Source organism: Cyprinodon tularosa, unplaced genomic scaffold (assembly GCF_016077235.1).
Source record: "Cyprinodon tularosa strain WSP-4 unplaced genomic scaffold, ASM1607723v1 ctg108, whole genome shotgun sequence".
Taxonomy (NCBI): domain Eukaryota; kingdom Metazoa; phylum Chordata; class Actinopteri; order Cyprinodontiformes; family Cyprinodontidae; genus Cyprinodon; species Cyprinodon tularosa.
This window is the reverse complement of record NW_024037871.1, coordinates 464,884-481,378: the sequence shown is the minus strand read 5'-3', so window position 1 is coordinate 481,378 and position 16,495 is coordinate 464,884. Positions and strand designations below refer to the sequence as shown.

The 16,495-nt window shown below is 38.7% G+C and overlaps 1 protein-coding gene across 13 annotated transcripts in view; it reads right to left on the bottom strand.

The window, feature by feature from the left end:
* micu3a (mitochondrial calcium uptake family, member 3a) overlaps positions 1 to 14,530 on the bottom strand; it is a 48,670-nt gene extending 34,140 nt beyond the window's left edge. For 11 of the 13 annotated variants that reach the window (XM_038290898.1, XM_038290905.1, XM_038290916.1 and 8 more), the window contains exons 1-3: positions 14,237 to 14,529; positions 2,972 to 3,119; positions 1,237 to 1,268 (exon numbers count right to left, since the gene is read on the bottom strand). In XM_038290898.1, coding sequence (XP_038146826.1) covers positions 1,237 to 1,268; positions 2,972 to 3,119; positions 14,237 to 14,488 — 432 coding nt within the window. In that variant the 5' untranslated portion in view covers positions 14,489 to 14,529. Of the gene's footprint in view, positions 1 to 1,236; positions 1,269 to 2,971; positions 3,120 to 14,236 lie in introns of all 13 variants that reach the window. The other 2 variants (XM_038290948.1, XM_038290988.1) reach the window with 2 other exon arrangements.
* Positions 14,531 to 16,495: the final 1,965 nt, after the last annotated feature.

Here is a 16,495-nt window from a genome sequence, read left to right as displayed (position 1 = left end):
AGGTAAGGTCCCATGCACTGGGAAACATTTTACAGGTAATTCTGTTCTTGCAGGAAAACTATGGTTCAAGAGCATTATAGTGTGGTAAGGGGCCTCATCTTTAAAAGATTTATGTGTATAAAAGGACATGAAAATGCAAAGCTGATCTCTAAACAAGGTGCAAATTGTTTTTTTTTTAAGAAGGAGCAGAGGATGCAAACTTTTTATGCAGATCATTTTCTACTGGCCAAACCATGCAAATGTATGAGGGGTGGGGGGATCATGCAAATTTAAATACTGACCACTAAGCAATTTATGAAATCATATTCAATCAAGCATTTTTTTAAACTAAATGTAATTAAACTGACGGCTGCATTTTTATATATATATTTAGCATGTTTGAAATAAACATGCAACAGTTTCTGCAGTCATTGTGGCAACAATAAAGTCATTAGATATGTTTAAATGGGCAAAAAAAATATTATATATCATGAAAACATGTCACTAAAGGCAGAAATATGTCACCTTAACGTGGTGCACAGAATCTCGCGATCCTGTCATTCAGCCACATGGAAATCGATCAGATTGTCGATCGGCATAAACCACCACTATCACTATGATTCTGACTTAATTCCAATCCTGCTGGATCCGACCAGAATACTGCCATGTTTCATGACACATCTGTTTATTCTGATTACTTATGTTAATTTAAACACATGTACTTTAAAGTGTGCTTCCCTTTATCAGTATCACAGTTTTTATTCAAATGGGGTGAAACCAAACTGGTTTTGCACATATCAACCATGGCAGTATCTTTGTAGATTACCTGCAACATACGTGTTTATTTCACAACTTTTTTTGCCCATACAATTCAGCCCTCAATTTCAGATCTCAATTTGGGGCATGATCTTCAACAATGAAAGATAATTTCATTGTTGAAGATCATGCCCCAAATTGAGATCTTTCTATATTAAAGGACTATTGATTTTCTTTTCTATTTTCCAAAGTTATGAAAATGAAAACAGAAAAGAGCCACAATGATGATGCAAGAAAGAAGAAAAGTAAAGCCACTACTGTAAAATAAGAGAGTACTTTAAAAACTGTGTTCACAGATTACAAAGGTCCTTTGCAACTCTGCAGCTTTTTTGTTTTATGCAGGTACTTAAAGAGCATGCTAAGAGGGAAAAACAAGCATGCAAAAATTGACTGTGTGTGAGGAGAAGCAGAAGAAGGAGGGATATAGAGCGTGTTTCCCACCTGTTTGGTCAGGGACCTCCATGGCCTCTTGTCTGCCAGAGAACAAGACAAAGAGGAGAAAGAGAAAGACGAGAAGAGAGCTTGGGTGGGCTTGGTCAGATAGCATCTGTATGATCTAGAAAAGGGTCCTAATGTGCAGGGTACAGTCACAACACACACATCTACAGACACACACGCCGTATATACACTCATCATAGCAGACCCATTTGTACTGTCTGAAGTGGCCCTCGCCTCTCTTTGTAGTGTGTGGAATGTCCCTGTAAAAGCACATACTACTTTTGTTCTGTTTTATACAACAAAGTTCATCTAATTCAACTTCAAAGAAGGCAGAGGAGGATGGCGGCTGCCGACGGGCTACGAGCGGCTGTATCGCATGACAGCGAGCCAGGGGGAGATGTAAACACACACATACAGGTGCACAGTCTGCACGCTATTCAAATCATACGACCACTGAAAAAAAAAAGAAACAGCCTATGATAGCATCAGTGTGCAATCACATTTCTAGAAGAGGAAAACTAAAGCTTATCCCACTAATTTCGATATTTACCAGTTAAGTGAGAGAGAACATGAGAGCAAATGGAATGTAAGTCTGACTAACATTAACCTCAGACTAAACAAAAGCTGTAAAACCATCTGCTTTGAGGCTGGCTGCCCAGACCTGATCTGTTACAACTAGCAGCAGGCCGACAGATTCTGCAACGATGCCATAAACCTTAAATCTCAGACAGCCTCAACACATGGCAAAATAAAAGCCTCGGACAAAGCCAGATGCCGATAGAAACAAATAAACAATAATGGAGATTTAAATCTTCAAACAAGTCATTTCACTTCAGCAAACTTCAATAAGTTAGACTATAATTCAAATTAAGGCAAATAACTCAGATGATTGAGGGATGAATTTATCTGATGGTTACATGAAATCAGAATTTTAATGCCAATTAAGGCCTTAATAAAAAAAAAAATAATAATAATAATAATAATTGAATGACTTTTAATGGTTTTTAATGACCTGTGGAAACCCTGTAAATCTATTTACCCTTAGTGACAAGAAGTATGTTTGAAAACATAAAGATGAGGCTTTTTAAACTAGAAGAACTGTACCAAAGGATCACAATATTGTGTTTTTTACAGCATCTGGTATTGGTGCATTGCACAAAATGGGCAGAGGCTAAACGATTCAATCGTCGCCTTGTCTGTTTATTTATTTATTTATTATTATTATGAGGTACTTGAATTGTCCATGTAGACAAAGTTGTCCGACTGTGAATAGTAAGACTGCTGTTCTGGTCATTTCTAACTGGTTTGAACCTCAGTAGTTCCTGGGTTGTTCTTAAATAACCTTATGGATTTCCTCTACTCTGAAATTTAGATCATGTATCAGAACGTCGGACACAGCAGGACAGTTATCCCAAAACAAGCCAAAGCTGGTTACAGAATTCATATCAAAGGCAACATTGGGATTAATGTTTAGAAGAAGAATTACTCAACTTTATAAATAAAACCCAGTGATAAGTAAAAAAAAAACAAAAAAAACTTCTGAGCAGAAAAATAAAAGCTTTTTTACAACAAGGATTACATGGGTGATTGAATTGAGTCTGCCTATTATAAGTTTGTTGAAATGAAATCCACCCCTCCCAAAAAAGACAAAAAATACGTGACACAAAAAAAACCTAAAAACACAAATTCTAAACTCCATTTTGGGAAAATATTCAACGTTGAACTTTTCAATACGTACTTCTAGGTTCACTCATGGTCACAGATTCGATAAAGTTCTGTGGAGTCATGTAAAGTTGTCCTTCGTATTCCACAGAGCTGAACATCCGGAAGCGATGCTCGTGGGACGACATGTAAACATCTCCATCCTCAAAGTCAAATGGACGGGTCTGCAAACCAGAAAACAGAAACTTTACACAGATCATACCGATAGGATCAGATTTACAAGTGTAGTTTGATCAGTGTGCAAGTAATTACAACAAATAAAATTTTTGTTTGCATTCATAGCATTATACAGTAAATAACTGTAATGTTAATAATGAAACTATCATTATTAGTACTGGTTACAAAATACCTCCGTCACAGTATCACCAAAATTGGTATTGAGTTTGCTTGCTTTGGACAAGTGTGTACAAGTCAGTGAAGAGAGAGCTGCAGCCAGGTCAGTGAGGAATGGTAAGAGATAAAGACAAGAGTTAGAGATGGAAGGTTAGGAGCCAGCATCATCATTTCCCTCTCCTGTGTGAGATCATTTAGGATTTTATGTTTAAAGCAGCAGAGCAGTGGATGGAGATAAAAGGATGTGGCTGTTATTCCATCTGAACTACTAAATGTCACAAAGACCTGAAGGAAAGCGTATCCCCTCATCCTAGCACAAACCCGTTCATTATGTGGACTCATCTGCAGAGAGAGTTGGTTACATCACTGAGAGTGCAGTGAAGAAAGACTGAGGCTGTACAGAAGGACTTTTATTCTGATTAACTTTTAAATATTTACTCTGATGTTATGAAGAATAAAAGGAAAAACTAAAACTTGGGATGTTTTAGTGCTGCATATATGCTGTAATACACGCTTGCTATGGCATAAATAGATCCCACTCTGTGTGATTAATCAAACCTGAAGCAGATTGTGAGTGCAGTTTATGTGTCTAAATTAAACAAGCGGAAAGACAGGTTTAAAAACGTATACAAAAATGCGTTTGTTACACAGTTAAATAAAAGGCTAAACTTAAAATACTTTAAGTACATCTGTACGTTTAAGTATAGTTTTACAGTTTGTAGTAGCTTTGTGTACATCTTTTTTTTTGCAGTGTGTCCGTATCATTTATTGCCGTCGAGTTTTCTTTGTTTAACATTTGCAAACATTTAGGGCCCATGTAGGAAAGGTTTGGTAAATTGCTGCAAAATTGCAATATTTAGTTTGCACAACAGCTTAGGTTCTTACTTAGATCATAACCAGGATGTAAAGATTTCAGGGCACTTTTTTCCACAAATGACAGGATTTGAAGGAGTCTAGCAGCACCTCAGATACAACACTGCTTCGATATGTCAGCTGTACAAACCCCACTGCTCTCCTCTTCAGTTTTATTTTACTTGATCAATTTGATCACCCAAGAGAGGTGGTAAACCTGCAACTCGGGATTGAGCATTAACCCTTTATAGGGCACTCAGTGAAATACTTTTTAAATAAAAATGTCAAACCAATAGTTATATTGGAATCCAGGACAAGACTTTATTACCTTTGTAACATTGAAAAAATATGAATATTTTATGGCAAAAAATAATGTCAAGAAACTCCAAATTGCCTGAATATATTAAGAAAAATAACAGAAGTGCTTCTGTAAGAAATTCATGAAAAACACTGACTTTTTCACCTTTTAACTTTTTTACCTTTTTTTTCTTGACTTACCGTTTCTTCAACTTAATTTAGAGTATGTAATGTATTATTCAAGGGCTCATCTAATTGGTCAAATGCCAAAATAAGATGTACAGCGATGTAGCAGTATCAAAAACGTTAACTTGCCCTATAAAGGGTTAATCAACTTTACTAGCATCCTTAGGAATTTTCCTGTGTTTATGCAGTGATGGAGTAATGCAATAAGCAAAATGGATTTCACTGGTGGGTTTTAACGATCGTTCCATGTAAAATTGTAGCTAAATAGCGTTATTAAAATCTCTAAAGACTGTAAAGCTTCCAGTGCTAACAAAAGCCCTCTTCTATCTCATGGACAACACAATCCTAGCTAAAACTCCATCTTCATTGCAGCTGAACTATAATAATGAGCATATCCATTTATTCCTGGCACCATGTCCTAATTTAGCTCTCAGAGATTATAAATAGTATTGACTTTTCTGCCACAGCTAAACAAAAGAATACAGGCACAGAAAACAGAAAACTACTACTTTCTGCATGATTAGTTTCTCTCTCCCTCGGTTTCAGAAAGGTCTTGGATCTCCGGCTTGATTAGCTGCAGTGGTACACCAAGAGATTGTACAGCAAGAAACAGTGCAATTAGCAAAAAGGTTTCCAAATTTAAACCTGCTTGGCTGCAGGCCCATTTCCTGCTCAGCTCAGTGAACATGCTAATGAGCATGAATGTTCACTGATAAAGCTTTGATGCTTCTTTTACCAAGGGGATCTAGAAGAGCTGAGTAAGAGATGAATACCTGACATTTGGGGTATTTAATGTAAATAATATTAGGAGGATCTTTTCCCATAGGTTTCAATTTCACTAATGATTAAAGTTGTAAAATTTTTGCAAAGGCAACCAGGGTTATATCCCACACTGCACTGTATGTTCTCTAAAAAACAGAATTATTCAGTTGTAGGGAGGATCGAGTGGAATTCATATGGTACATTCTGTTCTGGCGTAGTTATGATGGATCCACAACTAAAGCTGTTTCTGATGTCTCGGCCTGCATCTTAAAACTGCCCAACAGATGCTCCAGGTGTTTTCCCCTTTGGCATCTGGGTGTTTTCACTTCACAGCTGCAGCTTTTTATTTTCTCTGCATGATGTTTTCAGTATGTCTTAAAAATCAACCTGTGTTCTCAGTTTTTCCTATAAACTAACCTGTGGTTACTTCAGTTGTTTAAGTTCAATTTAAAAATCCTGTAATCCAGGCAAACTAAACCAATTTTTAGACAGAAGTAAAAGTAGTGCAGAAGTAACAAACCTTTCCACTACAGCAAATTGTATTTTACTGCGATTTTATGACAAAGCAACACAAAGTAGTGAATAATTGTTTGATTTTGGAAAAAAAAAAAAGTGTGATCCAACTTCTTTACAAAAAAGGTCAAACTCAGACAGATTGTATAGAAAGGGCCTGGCCTGGTCGTTTATAAAGAGGGCGGGATTGTTGTGGCAAAAGGTTCGCAAGCATGTTTGATTGTGGCCGGTTTCTTGGAAGCATCTTGCTAACCAGTTAGCAACTTAGTGCTAGTAGATTCCCAACAGTAAATTCCATTGGGACCAAGTAGCACTAAATTGGTGACTTAGAAACGTCACTGTCAAGGAACGCTATGAACAGCGGAAACATGCAAGAGGAGAGTTTTGTGTTGGAGGTCGTGGATGAATCTCCTCTGTCATACATTTTTTATTTAGAGGAGGAAAGCGGGGACGAAGTTGTTGTGGTAGAGGACGCCAGGGCGGCAGAAGCTTGGTTTGGTGTAGAAGGCTTACAGCTGTACATGTTTGAGCCCTTGCCTCACAACGCTGCCAGTTCTGTTAGCTCTACACCTGCTGAAGACAGAGACGTCCATCCCAGTGAACACTGGGATGTAACTCAATGGTAAAGTAATAAAGAATAATTGATTCAGATGACCGTTGATATATGATTGGCCGAATTTAGGTGTACAAGCTGACGTTCAACGAACTGGCCTGCATGAGATAACAAAAAAAACAACTCAGATTTTAAGAGGATTTTTTTTTTTATTAGAAATTTTCAAAATTTTGGACAATATCCTCTGATAAAGAGTACATTTATATACATGTTTAAGACAGAATGATTTAACATTTAAATATGATTTCCCTACTTTAAGTTTAAGTGATTGCTCTTAATAGTTTGAAAAATGCAAAGCAATTCACGGTGCTATGTTCATTTGTAGCGGTCATTTCCTGAAAAGCATATGCCCTATTTATACTACCCTTTTGAAACCGTGCCAAGATAGGTCCGAGCACGGTAACCGAGATAACTGTTGAGTGTAAATAGTACTCAATCTGAACTGAACCGTGCAAAACTGGTACTAGTTTATCAGTAGGGCTTGGCGCAGTTCAGTTCAGACTCTGTTCTCAGACAACAAATAGCGCATGAGCAGACCACATCATCTCTTTACAGTCAGCCTCCGTAAACAGGAAATTTCAGACATTAATAAAAATACTAGCTTCCTTACCACGCCACAAGATTTCCAGGGATGATTCGCCTTAGCAGTGTAATGAGCCTTAACGTCTGTTGTTGTTTCCAGCATCTGTAAGCCTTGATTAGACCATCGTTTGTCGTATTCACATTCCAAAAGCCAACTCTATCAAGTAAATTCACCAAAGGCTGCCTTCTTCGCATGACTCTCTGCAAACTTCCTGAATGTTACGGGCGCCACCATGTTGGTTTGCTGTTACCATAGATCGAACTAGGAGGTGAGGAACTGTGCTAGAGTGGTATGTAAACTGTCATAAGGAACCAAGCTCGGCACGGTTAACTGATCCAAGCTCAGTCTGGTTCCATTTTAGCCTGATGCAACCAGAGTTCCATCTTCCACATTTTTTGTACCCTTAGATGGCTTTTGCCAAACTGCCGTGTTTAAAGCCCATAACAAGTCAAATCCTATTTTGCTTCCAATTTTCTGCAAGGGGGCTTCAAACCCAGGTCCATTTAAGTTGGACTATGCAGCAATACAGTGGTAATTTCATGCAAAATCTCTCAGTAGCACTCCTTCATATTTATTTATTTTTTATATGCAGACAGCTCTGCAGAAACGATAACAGCTTGCATGCAGTTACTATCTCCCCCAAAAAACTACTAGATCAGCTTTTCCTTTTGGTAGATACTCCGTGCCCAAAGACAAAAGTTCAGTTTTCTAAACACTAACATTCAGATTCTTAGAAGCTCAGACACCAGAATGCCCAGATGTGCCGCTCCCGATGCTCGGACATGCCGCTGGACCTGTTGACGGCATTCCCCAGAGACTTTGAATGTAAAAAAAATTAACAAAATGATTTCCCAAATTAGTGTATAGCAAAAATCTGTTAAGTTTTTAATGCGATCACATCAGCAGGAATTCTCAGCTAATGTGGTCTTAAGAAAGTTCAAAAGCAGAGTCACTTCATTCCAACTGTATAGAAAGGATCAAAGATTAAAAGGGCCATAGCATGATTATATAAGGTATTTGGTGCTGGTCCTTAAAGTCTCTGAATAGGGTGTGTAACATTGGTTGGGCTGAAAATGCCCTAGAATGAAACAAGTCTTTCTTCCTTTTATGGTATGCTCATGAATATTTAGATGAGCTGTGCGCTGATTGGTTGGTTTACAATGAGCAAAGCTGCTGAGCAAAGACGCATCATAGCAACAAGCACTCACTCACTGAAACATCGAAATTGTTGATATGGTAGGCCAGACGTCCCGTTTTCCCAGACTTGTCCTACTTCTAAAACCTAAAAAATGTTTGATTTGGTCGACTAGAGTGCAGCACATAGTCGAAACAGGGAGCCAGCGGGGGATGTGGACGGTAGCCTGGACAACGGTGACCCTGTGCTTCAGGTCGGGTTTGGTCGCTCCGAACCAAATAAGGCACCATTCCTGAGTTTATGTCAATTCGGGGCTTAGTTTGAATTTGCCTGTTTTATGGTGGAAGTTTAGAATTATGAGATTTGCAGAGAAAGGAGGTGTTGATGGGGTTTGAACTTCTCTGTACGTCCATTTCACCTACTGAACTATCCCTATTCATCTATGACAATGTAAACTCCGTTTTACATTCTATGACCCCTTTAATATATTACAATTTGACCCAAACAATGCTGAAACCTTAATTACCATTAAATCGAGGTGAAACACAAATTTTTAGAATGGCTTTTAAGTGTTGTATTTAAACTATTAACTGAAACTTCCTTTATTCAAGTCAGTAATCCATCTTTTCTTTATTCGCCTTTATTATGCAACTGCAATGCTCTTTTTTGTTTTCATCTTCTAAAGTATTATAAATTATGTTATTATTAAATAAGATAATGCAGATAAATGTGGCTTTCCCGATAGGTATGATATATTGCAGTCAAGTTGAGTCTATTACCTCAAATTGAAAAAAAATTTGTATTATATCCAAGGAAACCCAGTCAACTGCACTGATTAACTCACTCCTGAACAAGCATGTTGCATTTACTGCATCGAGTTTCCAACATTGCAGCAATCCCTCACACTGAGTGTGCATGTGGTGACACGGAAAAGAGAACTCCCCTTTAACAGGAAGTAACCTCCAGCAGAATTTGGCCCAGTGTGAGCAGCCATCTGCCTCAACTGACTGGGGGGGTTTAAGAGACAGGGCACAGAAAGCACAGCGATCCAGGAGTAGTAGTGTCTATGTTCAAGGAAAATCAGATAGAAGATAGTGGTAGTAGATCCTTTAGTGGCTTCATTTAGAATAGAAACACAGTTAAACTGCTCTGATTCAGTTTAAAGTCTGTTGGTGAGCAGAACACACAGTAAGATAGCATAGTACAAGGAAATTGAATTACAATGTTGAAGTGTCATCTAGAATAGAGTAGAATCGAATCGAATAGAACAGAGTAGGATATTTCCCGATGGTGACAGAATTGTGTTTTAGACAGGGCTCCAACAACAATAAACCAGTTTTAAAATGACAAAGGCTGATAGATGACATTAATGTTTTAAATCGCTTTCTGAGCCAGAGAGAATTTAAACCTTCATCCATCTGGGGTACAACAGAGAGTTCTCAAAACACATGCATACAAACTGAAGTCAGAGTTACTTGTGTGTAACCTTTCAAGTCTTAAGTCAGTCATTCTCAGAATTGGTTCAACACTGATTCCTTCAAATGGTTGAAGCTGATACCTGAGGAGGAGGAGGAGGATACCTGCCCCCACCCATCCTAACCGCCTTCTACAGAAGCACCATTGACAGCATTCTGACCAGCTGTGTCACTGTGTGGTGTGGAGGCTGCAGCGTCTCAGACTGGAAGAAGGTGAGAAGTGTGGTGAGAACAGCAGAGAAGATCATTGGGGCTCCTCCTCCCTCCATTAAAGATATTTCATCTCAGCGCTGTGTGTCCCGAGCCCGTAACATCATCCATGACCCCTCACACCCCCACCATGGACTGCACTCTCTGCTGCCTTTTGGAAAGGGGATCACAGCATCCGCTGCAGACCAGCAGGTTCTGCAACAGCTTTTTCCCTGCTGCCATCAGACTGTTGAACTGTTCAAAAGCTCTAAATCAAGTCACAAATTAAGACTATGCATCACACTGATAAAATCATACTAGTACTTCATGGTGAATCTTCGAAACTCGACTCAACTCAAATGTTTTAACTGTATTTTGCATACATACTAGGGGTGTAAATAATAATCGTTTTGTATCGATGCATCGATCCAAAAGCCGAAGATCCGATGCATCGACACGTCCGCAAGATAATCGATTCATGTTTGTTTTTTTTCCTCCGGTCTATTTTTATCCATTTGCTCCTGGGCGTAATTCTCCCTCCCATGCTGCGGTGGCACTAAACCTATTTTGCCCTCCTACCTCGCTTCCTGGTTATACACTTACAGCAGTGTGTTGCAGCAAGCTTGACACAGACATTTTTAAATTATGCTCAATATTGAAGCGTGGTCTGAGCTACACACTGTGGGTCTAGATACGGCAGAGGCAGCGAGGAAGTGGGGGCGAGTTTAGTCCGACGACGGAGGGACATGAGGGCCAAAAAGAGCGGAGATCCAAGTGGAAAAAGGGTCCCAGCGTTCTTGCGCACCTCGCTCTTCTAGCGGGTCATACTTCACGAGTTGTTTTCCGCAATTTCAGTCATAAAAACAAAACAAGCTGGCCTCCTGTCTGCGGCACTGTTTGCGGTCAGCTACAATTTGGGAGAGGAGCGGCGGAGCGTCTCTCAAGGGGGCGGGGACGTCGACACTCTGGAGCCAAGGTATTGAATTGAACTCATTGCAATGATTCTGTGCAGTATTTTTGCAGTATTTTTTGATGCAACTTTTCTACTTCTGTTATTTGCTGTTGTTTCTAAAAAAAAAAAAATGCATAAAGATATTACAGCTTTCATTGATTTATTTCAAACTTGAAACTTTGTTTAGTGTAAAAAAAAAAAATAATAATAATTAAAATAAAATTTAACCGATTAATCGAATTGAATCGTGGTGTATTCTTGAGTATCGAAAATAATCGAATCGTTGGGTCAGGAAATCGATACTGAATCGAATCGCCATGATGGATGTGATTTACACCCCTAATACATACCATATATTTTTATTTATTTTGCACTGCTCTGAACCTTCCACATCAATGCGTTTTCTTTCACAATGTCTCTCCCACACGTTTACATTTGATCACTGCATCAAATGTACTTAATTGTTCTTTTTCACTGCTAAGCTGCTGCTTAAAAAAAAAATAAATACTGTCGGAAAGCTTTTTAAACTAAATTATGTTCTGCATACACTCTGTGTTTACAAAATTACAATTATGTTAGTCCAAGTTCAGTACCCTGCCTCTGAGCCTGTCAGGGCAAGGGACTTTTGGAAAACAGATGCCACCAGTCTGGTAATGAGTTGTGGTTTGAAGAAGTTCTTGGTCTAAAGGGGCTGGTTATACTCCCCGCTACAGTGTGTCGCAGTGAGCTTGACACAGACATTTTTGATTTATGCTCAATTTCGAAGCGTGGTCTGCGCTATGTTATTCCACCCCACAACGCAAGAGGTACAATCATGAACTAGCAGTGGGTCTAGATACGGCCAAGGCGGTAACGAAGTGCGGGCAAGTTTGTCTGTCAACGGGGGGACATGACTGCGAAAAAGAGAGCGGATCCAGGTGGAAAAAGGGTCCCAGTGTTCTCACGCACTCGCTCTTCTAGCTGGTCCATCTTCACGAGTCGTTTTCCACAATGGTGGTCATAAAAACAAAACAAGCCGGCAAGCTGATGTAGATTTGACCAATCAGAGGCCTCCTGTCTGCGGCACTGTCTGCGGTCACCTACAATTTGGGAGAGGTGCAGCAGAATGTCAGCGGAGGGGGCAGGGACGTCTTTGCGCTCACTGCGACACCTATGCAGACGACCTAGTTTTGAAGTATAAATTAGTCTTAATATAGGCTTGACAGCAAGAACATGTTGAAGAATGTTGAAGGTAGAGTCAGAGAAATATCAAAATAATGGAGCAAAAGATAGTGATTTTTTATAAACTATTAATAGCCTAATGTTAGAGAAAGTGAAATGCTTATCAATGTGAATCCTTTACACTAAATAACATGGATACTGAAGATCCCTTGCAAAATATACTACCTTGTTTGTTTTTTTCAAATGATTACATGATGTAATTGTAAATACAATTGAAATTACAGATAACAAGTCTAAGTCAAGTCAAGATGAGGAGTTTTTTAAGGTATGCATGTATCTTAATACCATATAAAGAAAAAAGCGGTAATTAGCAGAGGAAGCTTTGTTCTTGTGCAATTCCTGCAACACCACCATTAAACAGTAATGAATCTTACATGGAATGATTATAAATCCAATCACAGGTGTAACTTTCTGAAGGAGTGGTGTGGACATGTCCCCACCAATAATTTCCGCTTTTTTCCGTTTTCCGCTCATTTCCTTTAGCCAAAGGTAACAGAGTTGGGTGCAGCTATCTGTGTTCAGAGCATTTCGAGTCAGTGTTATTTTTTTCGTCTCTCCCGCTGTTCTCTTGTCCCGCCTCTCGGAGTAACATCATCAGATCTGTTGCTTTGAGACATCTGATTTGCGGTCGCATTTAACTGCGTACAAAGTAGCTATGTGGTTGGAGGAGAGACTCTCAGCAGCACTCAGTGATTATTAATCGGCAGCTTCAACGTCAATGTTTAAGTAAAAGTAAGGAGACCGGTTGGTTAAAAAAATTAGAGATCATACCACTGAAAAATCTGTTTGATATCCAGAGCTTTTCAGTTAAAATGGCAACAAATTACAAGTTGATACAAATTAGTATTACAATGCAAGAAGCTTGAGAGAACAGAGTTTGTTCTTCTTTACAAGTTAAAAAAGCTTGGCTTCTCAGAGGACCATGACTCCCAGTTACAGGTTAAAATTAACATACTTATTATTGATCAGATAGAATCAGACTGCAGAGCTTCTACATATCTTAAAATTTTGTTTCTGGCATCATTATATTAGTAAATAGGTTCATAAATCTTTTTTAAACAGAGGACAGAGAGAAGTAGGAAGAGCTGCAGATTTAAAGGTGAAACAGATTTACTGGGATATGCAACATGCAATAAAATATATCTTCAGTTTTTCCAGAAAGTTTACGAGAAAAAACTATGCTATGCTATATTTAAAATGCAGCATGTCTATTTTTTTCTGGATGGATGGAATTGAAGTTGTACTTCTAGGGATGCATGATATATCGATTTTAGCATCATAATCGGCTGTTATTCATTATTTCTTTATACATTAATGTTTTTGGGCCCTATAGATGTAATGCACTAAAAGGCATCTCTCTAACTATCTATAAATATAAGTATCAGTGTATTATAGTTCTCTTGTGTTCTCAACAATAGGAAAGGATTCAATAAATACATATGTTTGAGCTCATTTTTGGAAAACACAAAAACCTAATCAAAGTGTTTGGGTTGAGTAACTGTAAGTCCGTCAGCCCCCACCCTTAGAGTGTCCCCACCAATTTTCAACACAAAGTTACACCAATGAATCCAATAAATTTATTCTGACAGATAAAAATTGAGAATGTTACTCAGTTTTTTGTTTTTATATTATCAGGAAATCTCCTCCAATCTCCCCCCAAAAAACAAAGTGTAAATAATTCAGACCGTTTGGCTAAAATTCCTGGCTTCTTGATTTGGAACAACATGAAGTTAACAGGTCTGTTATGTAGTTTTTTTTTTATATCATGTGTGCAGCTGCGCAGTGTGCCCAGTGTCTGTGAGCCAGTCAGTCCTCAGCGTGTTGTCATTTCAGCACCAGTGTGAGCGGAGAGCGCCATTCCTTCCATTGCAAGCAAACAGTGAGCAAACTGTTTCCACTGGGCGAGTAGGAAACAAGTGACACATTTCACCCACCCAAAAATAGGAAAAAAGGAGAGAGAGAAATGATGGAAACTGCTGGAAAGCAGAAAGCAGGAGCTGAGGGAAGGACTTATGTAAGCTTATAAAGAAGAAAACATGAAAGAAACATTCAAAACACTCTTTTTTCACAATTTTATGTCAACAGTGAAGGATTTATGAACCGTGAAGTATACCCTCGCGACACAACAGCCAAACGGTATTCTGGTTGCCATCCTTTAGTATCCACTTACCTTTTCTTTGGCTTCAATGGTCGGGATGGACGGCAGCGGTAAGCCTTTGATGCTGTGCCTCTTTCTGCCGCTCCACATTTCGTTATAAAAGTACAGAGCCAGGACACCTCCCGCTGCGGCACACAGCCCGGCTGTCAGACACCTCAGAGACCTTCGTCCATTCATGGTCGCAGCCCCGAGAAGCTCGCTTCTCCCCGCAGACCAAAGGCTTAGCTTGCCGGCCAGCGCTGCCGCTCTGCGGAAAGCGGCCATTGCTGCCGTCAGTACTGTTGTGAGGGGAAGCTCGAGACTGTCGCGTTTCGAGCGGTGTCATCGCGAGAGGATGGCGAGGCCGAGACTTAAGTTGCCCCAAAAAGTTATTTGATGTCTGGCTGTGTAAGATTAAATTATAAATCGGAGCCACTGTGAATAATTACACATATGCACTGTAAGTTAACCAGTTGAGCCATTTGAGAATGGCTCAACTGGTTCTGAAAAGAACAAACTGGGTTAACACTGAAGTCAATTCAAGTAATATAATATGACTGCATGTGTTTTCAGCTACACTTTTTATAAATAAGACATGCCTGCAACTCTAATATACTGTGATCATTGTTTTTATGTGTTTAAAATGAGTTTATTTCTGTCATGAGAATTCAGTTTACAAAAAAATATTTACCTTTTTTATATCAGTTTTAGATTTAAAGCTTTACTCATTGGTAATTCCAGACAGGGGGCAACAGGGGCCAGTGGAACGTTTCCTGGCCACTGAAATGGCCTCTGTATGTACACTACAAAGTTTGAAATATAATTAAGTACATGTTTCTTAATATAAGTCTATTTTCTTCGGATTAAAGCTGTTAAGTTAGAGAATTTGGCAATGAAGTAAGATGATTTACTTTTAAAATAAGAAAAAAACTCAATTCAATTATTATTTTTTACTGGTAGATTGTTCTATTTTTTTGCAAGGGGTCATGGGGTTCACTGATTTGATCCTTGGGGGCTACATGGTGCCAGCAGGCACCTTGTTGGTGACTCCTAAAGTAGATGGAAAACCATATCTGGGTTTAAGTAAAATACATAGACAGCTAATGATTTTTCAAATCAATTAGAAACCATCCCACTGCTGGATAATAGTCCAGCACTGAAATAAAAATGGATAACAATATATAAAATGCCAAGGTGAGGCAGGTCCAAGCAAGTTCCCCCAAAGAGCAGCATGCATGATGCTAAAGGAAGTCTTCAAAACCCTAAAATGTCATCACAGGATCTACAACAGCTTCCTGTTACCATTTAAACGAATGGTGCTGCATGGGATTAATTTTCATGAGAGCTGTGTAATTTTTTTTGATTACTTTCTTAAATATATATGAGGACCAGACTGAAGCAAATAAGACAAATAAAGCATTCCAGAAATAGAACATCATATCAACAGTAAAGCATGGAGGTTGAAGTGTAATGACCTGCACCATGAACTCCATCAGAGAGTACCCGAATGTTAATAACATGAAAATAACTTAAAACATACCAATGAATCCACCAAAGACAGGCTAAAAGAAAAGGAAATGAAAGGAAAGTCATATTTATTGAAATATTTTTTTTTCCAAATGGGTTAAGCCTACAGGTTGCTATAACCTTTTTCTTTGTTAAAATGTATATCTTTGTTTATAGGTGTTGTTTAAAGAGTATTTTATGTATTGTATGGGACATTTTACAAAACGTAAATTTTTAGAAAATTATGTAGGTTTTCTTGTGAAAAATGTCAACATCATTTACAGATCACCTGGTGAGCAGGTTTTAATTAAGTTCAAAATGCTGAGGGCAAAGATTTGTATGCTGATAACATCTCGTCATCGTTAAAGAGTTGCCTATGAATACTTCCTGGAACTAAAATAAAAGATGTCTCACTTTACATAGTGGGAAAATTATGAATGACCAATCATATCAACATGTGTCAATCATCACTTTTCATTGAGGGTCAGTGTGGTGTCAAATTTTCAAGGGTAAGTGGAGAATCAAAGCAGCCAGTGGGAACCAGATATCAAACAAATATCAAAGATGGCTTCTTCATTTAAGTCTCCACATGCAGCACTGATGTTAACCTGATGGGGCTTTTCGTAAGGCTTTGATGCTGGAGAATAAAGGGTAGAAGTCTAATAGAGGAGCCTGTCACCTGTTCACACATGAAGCACAGCGGATCACTCCAGTGCTTAGCTAAAAACAGATCAAACAGAAAATATCAAAATGCCTTGGTTGAAATAAACACAAAGGTTGAGTGTG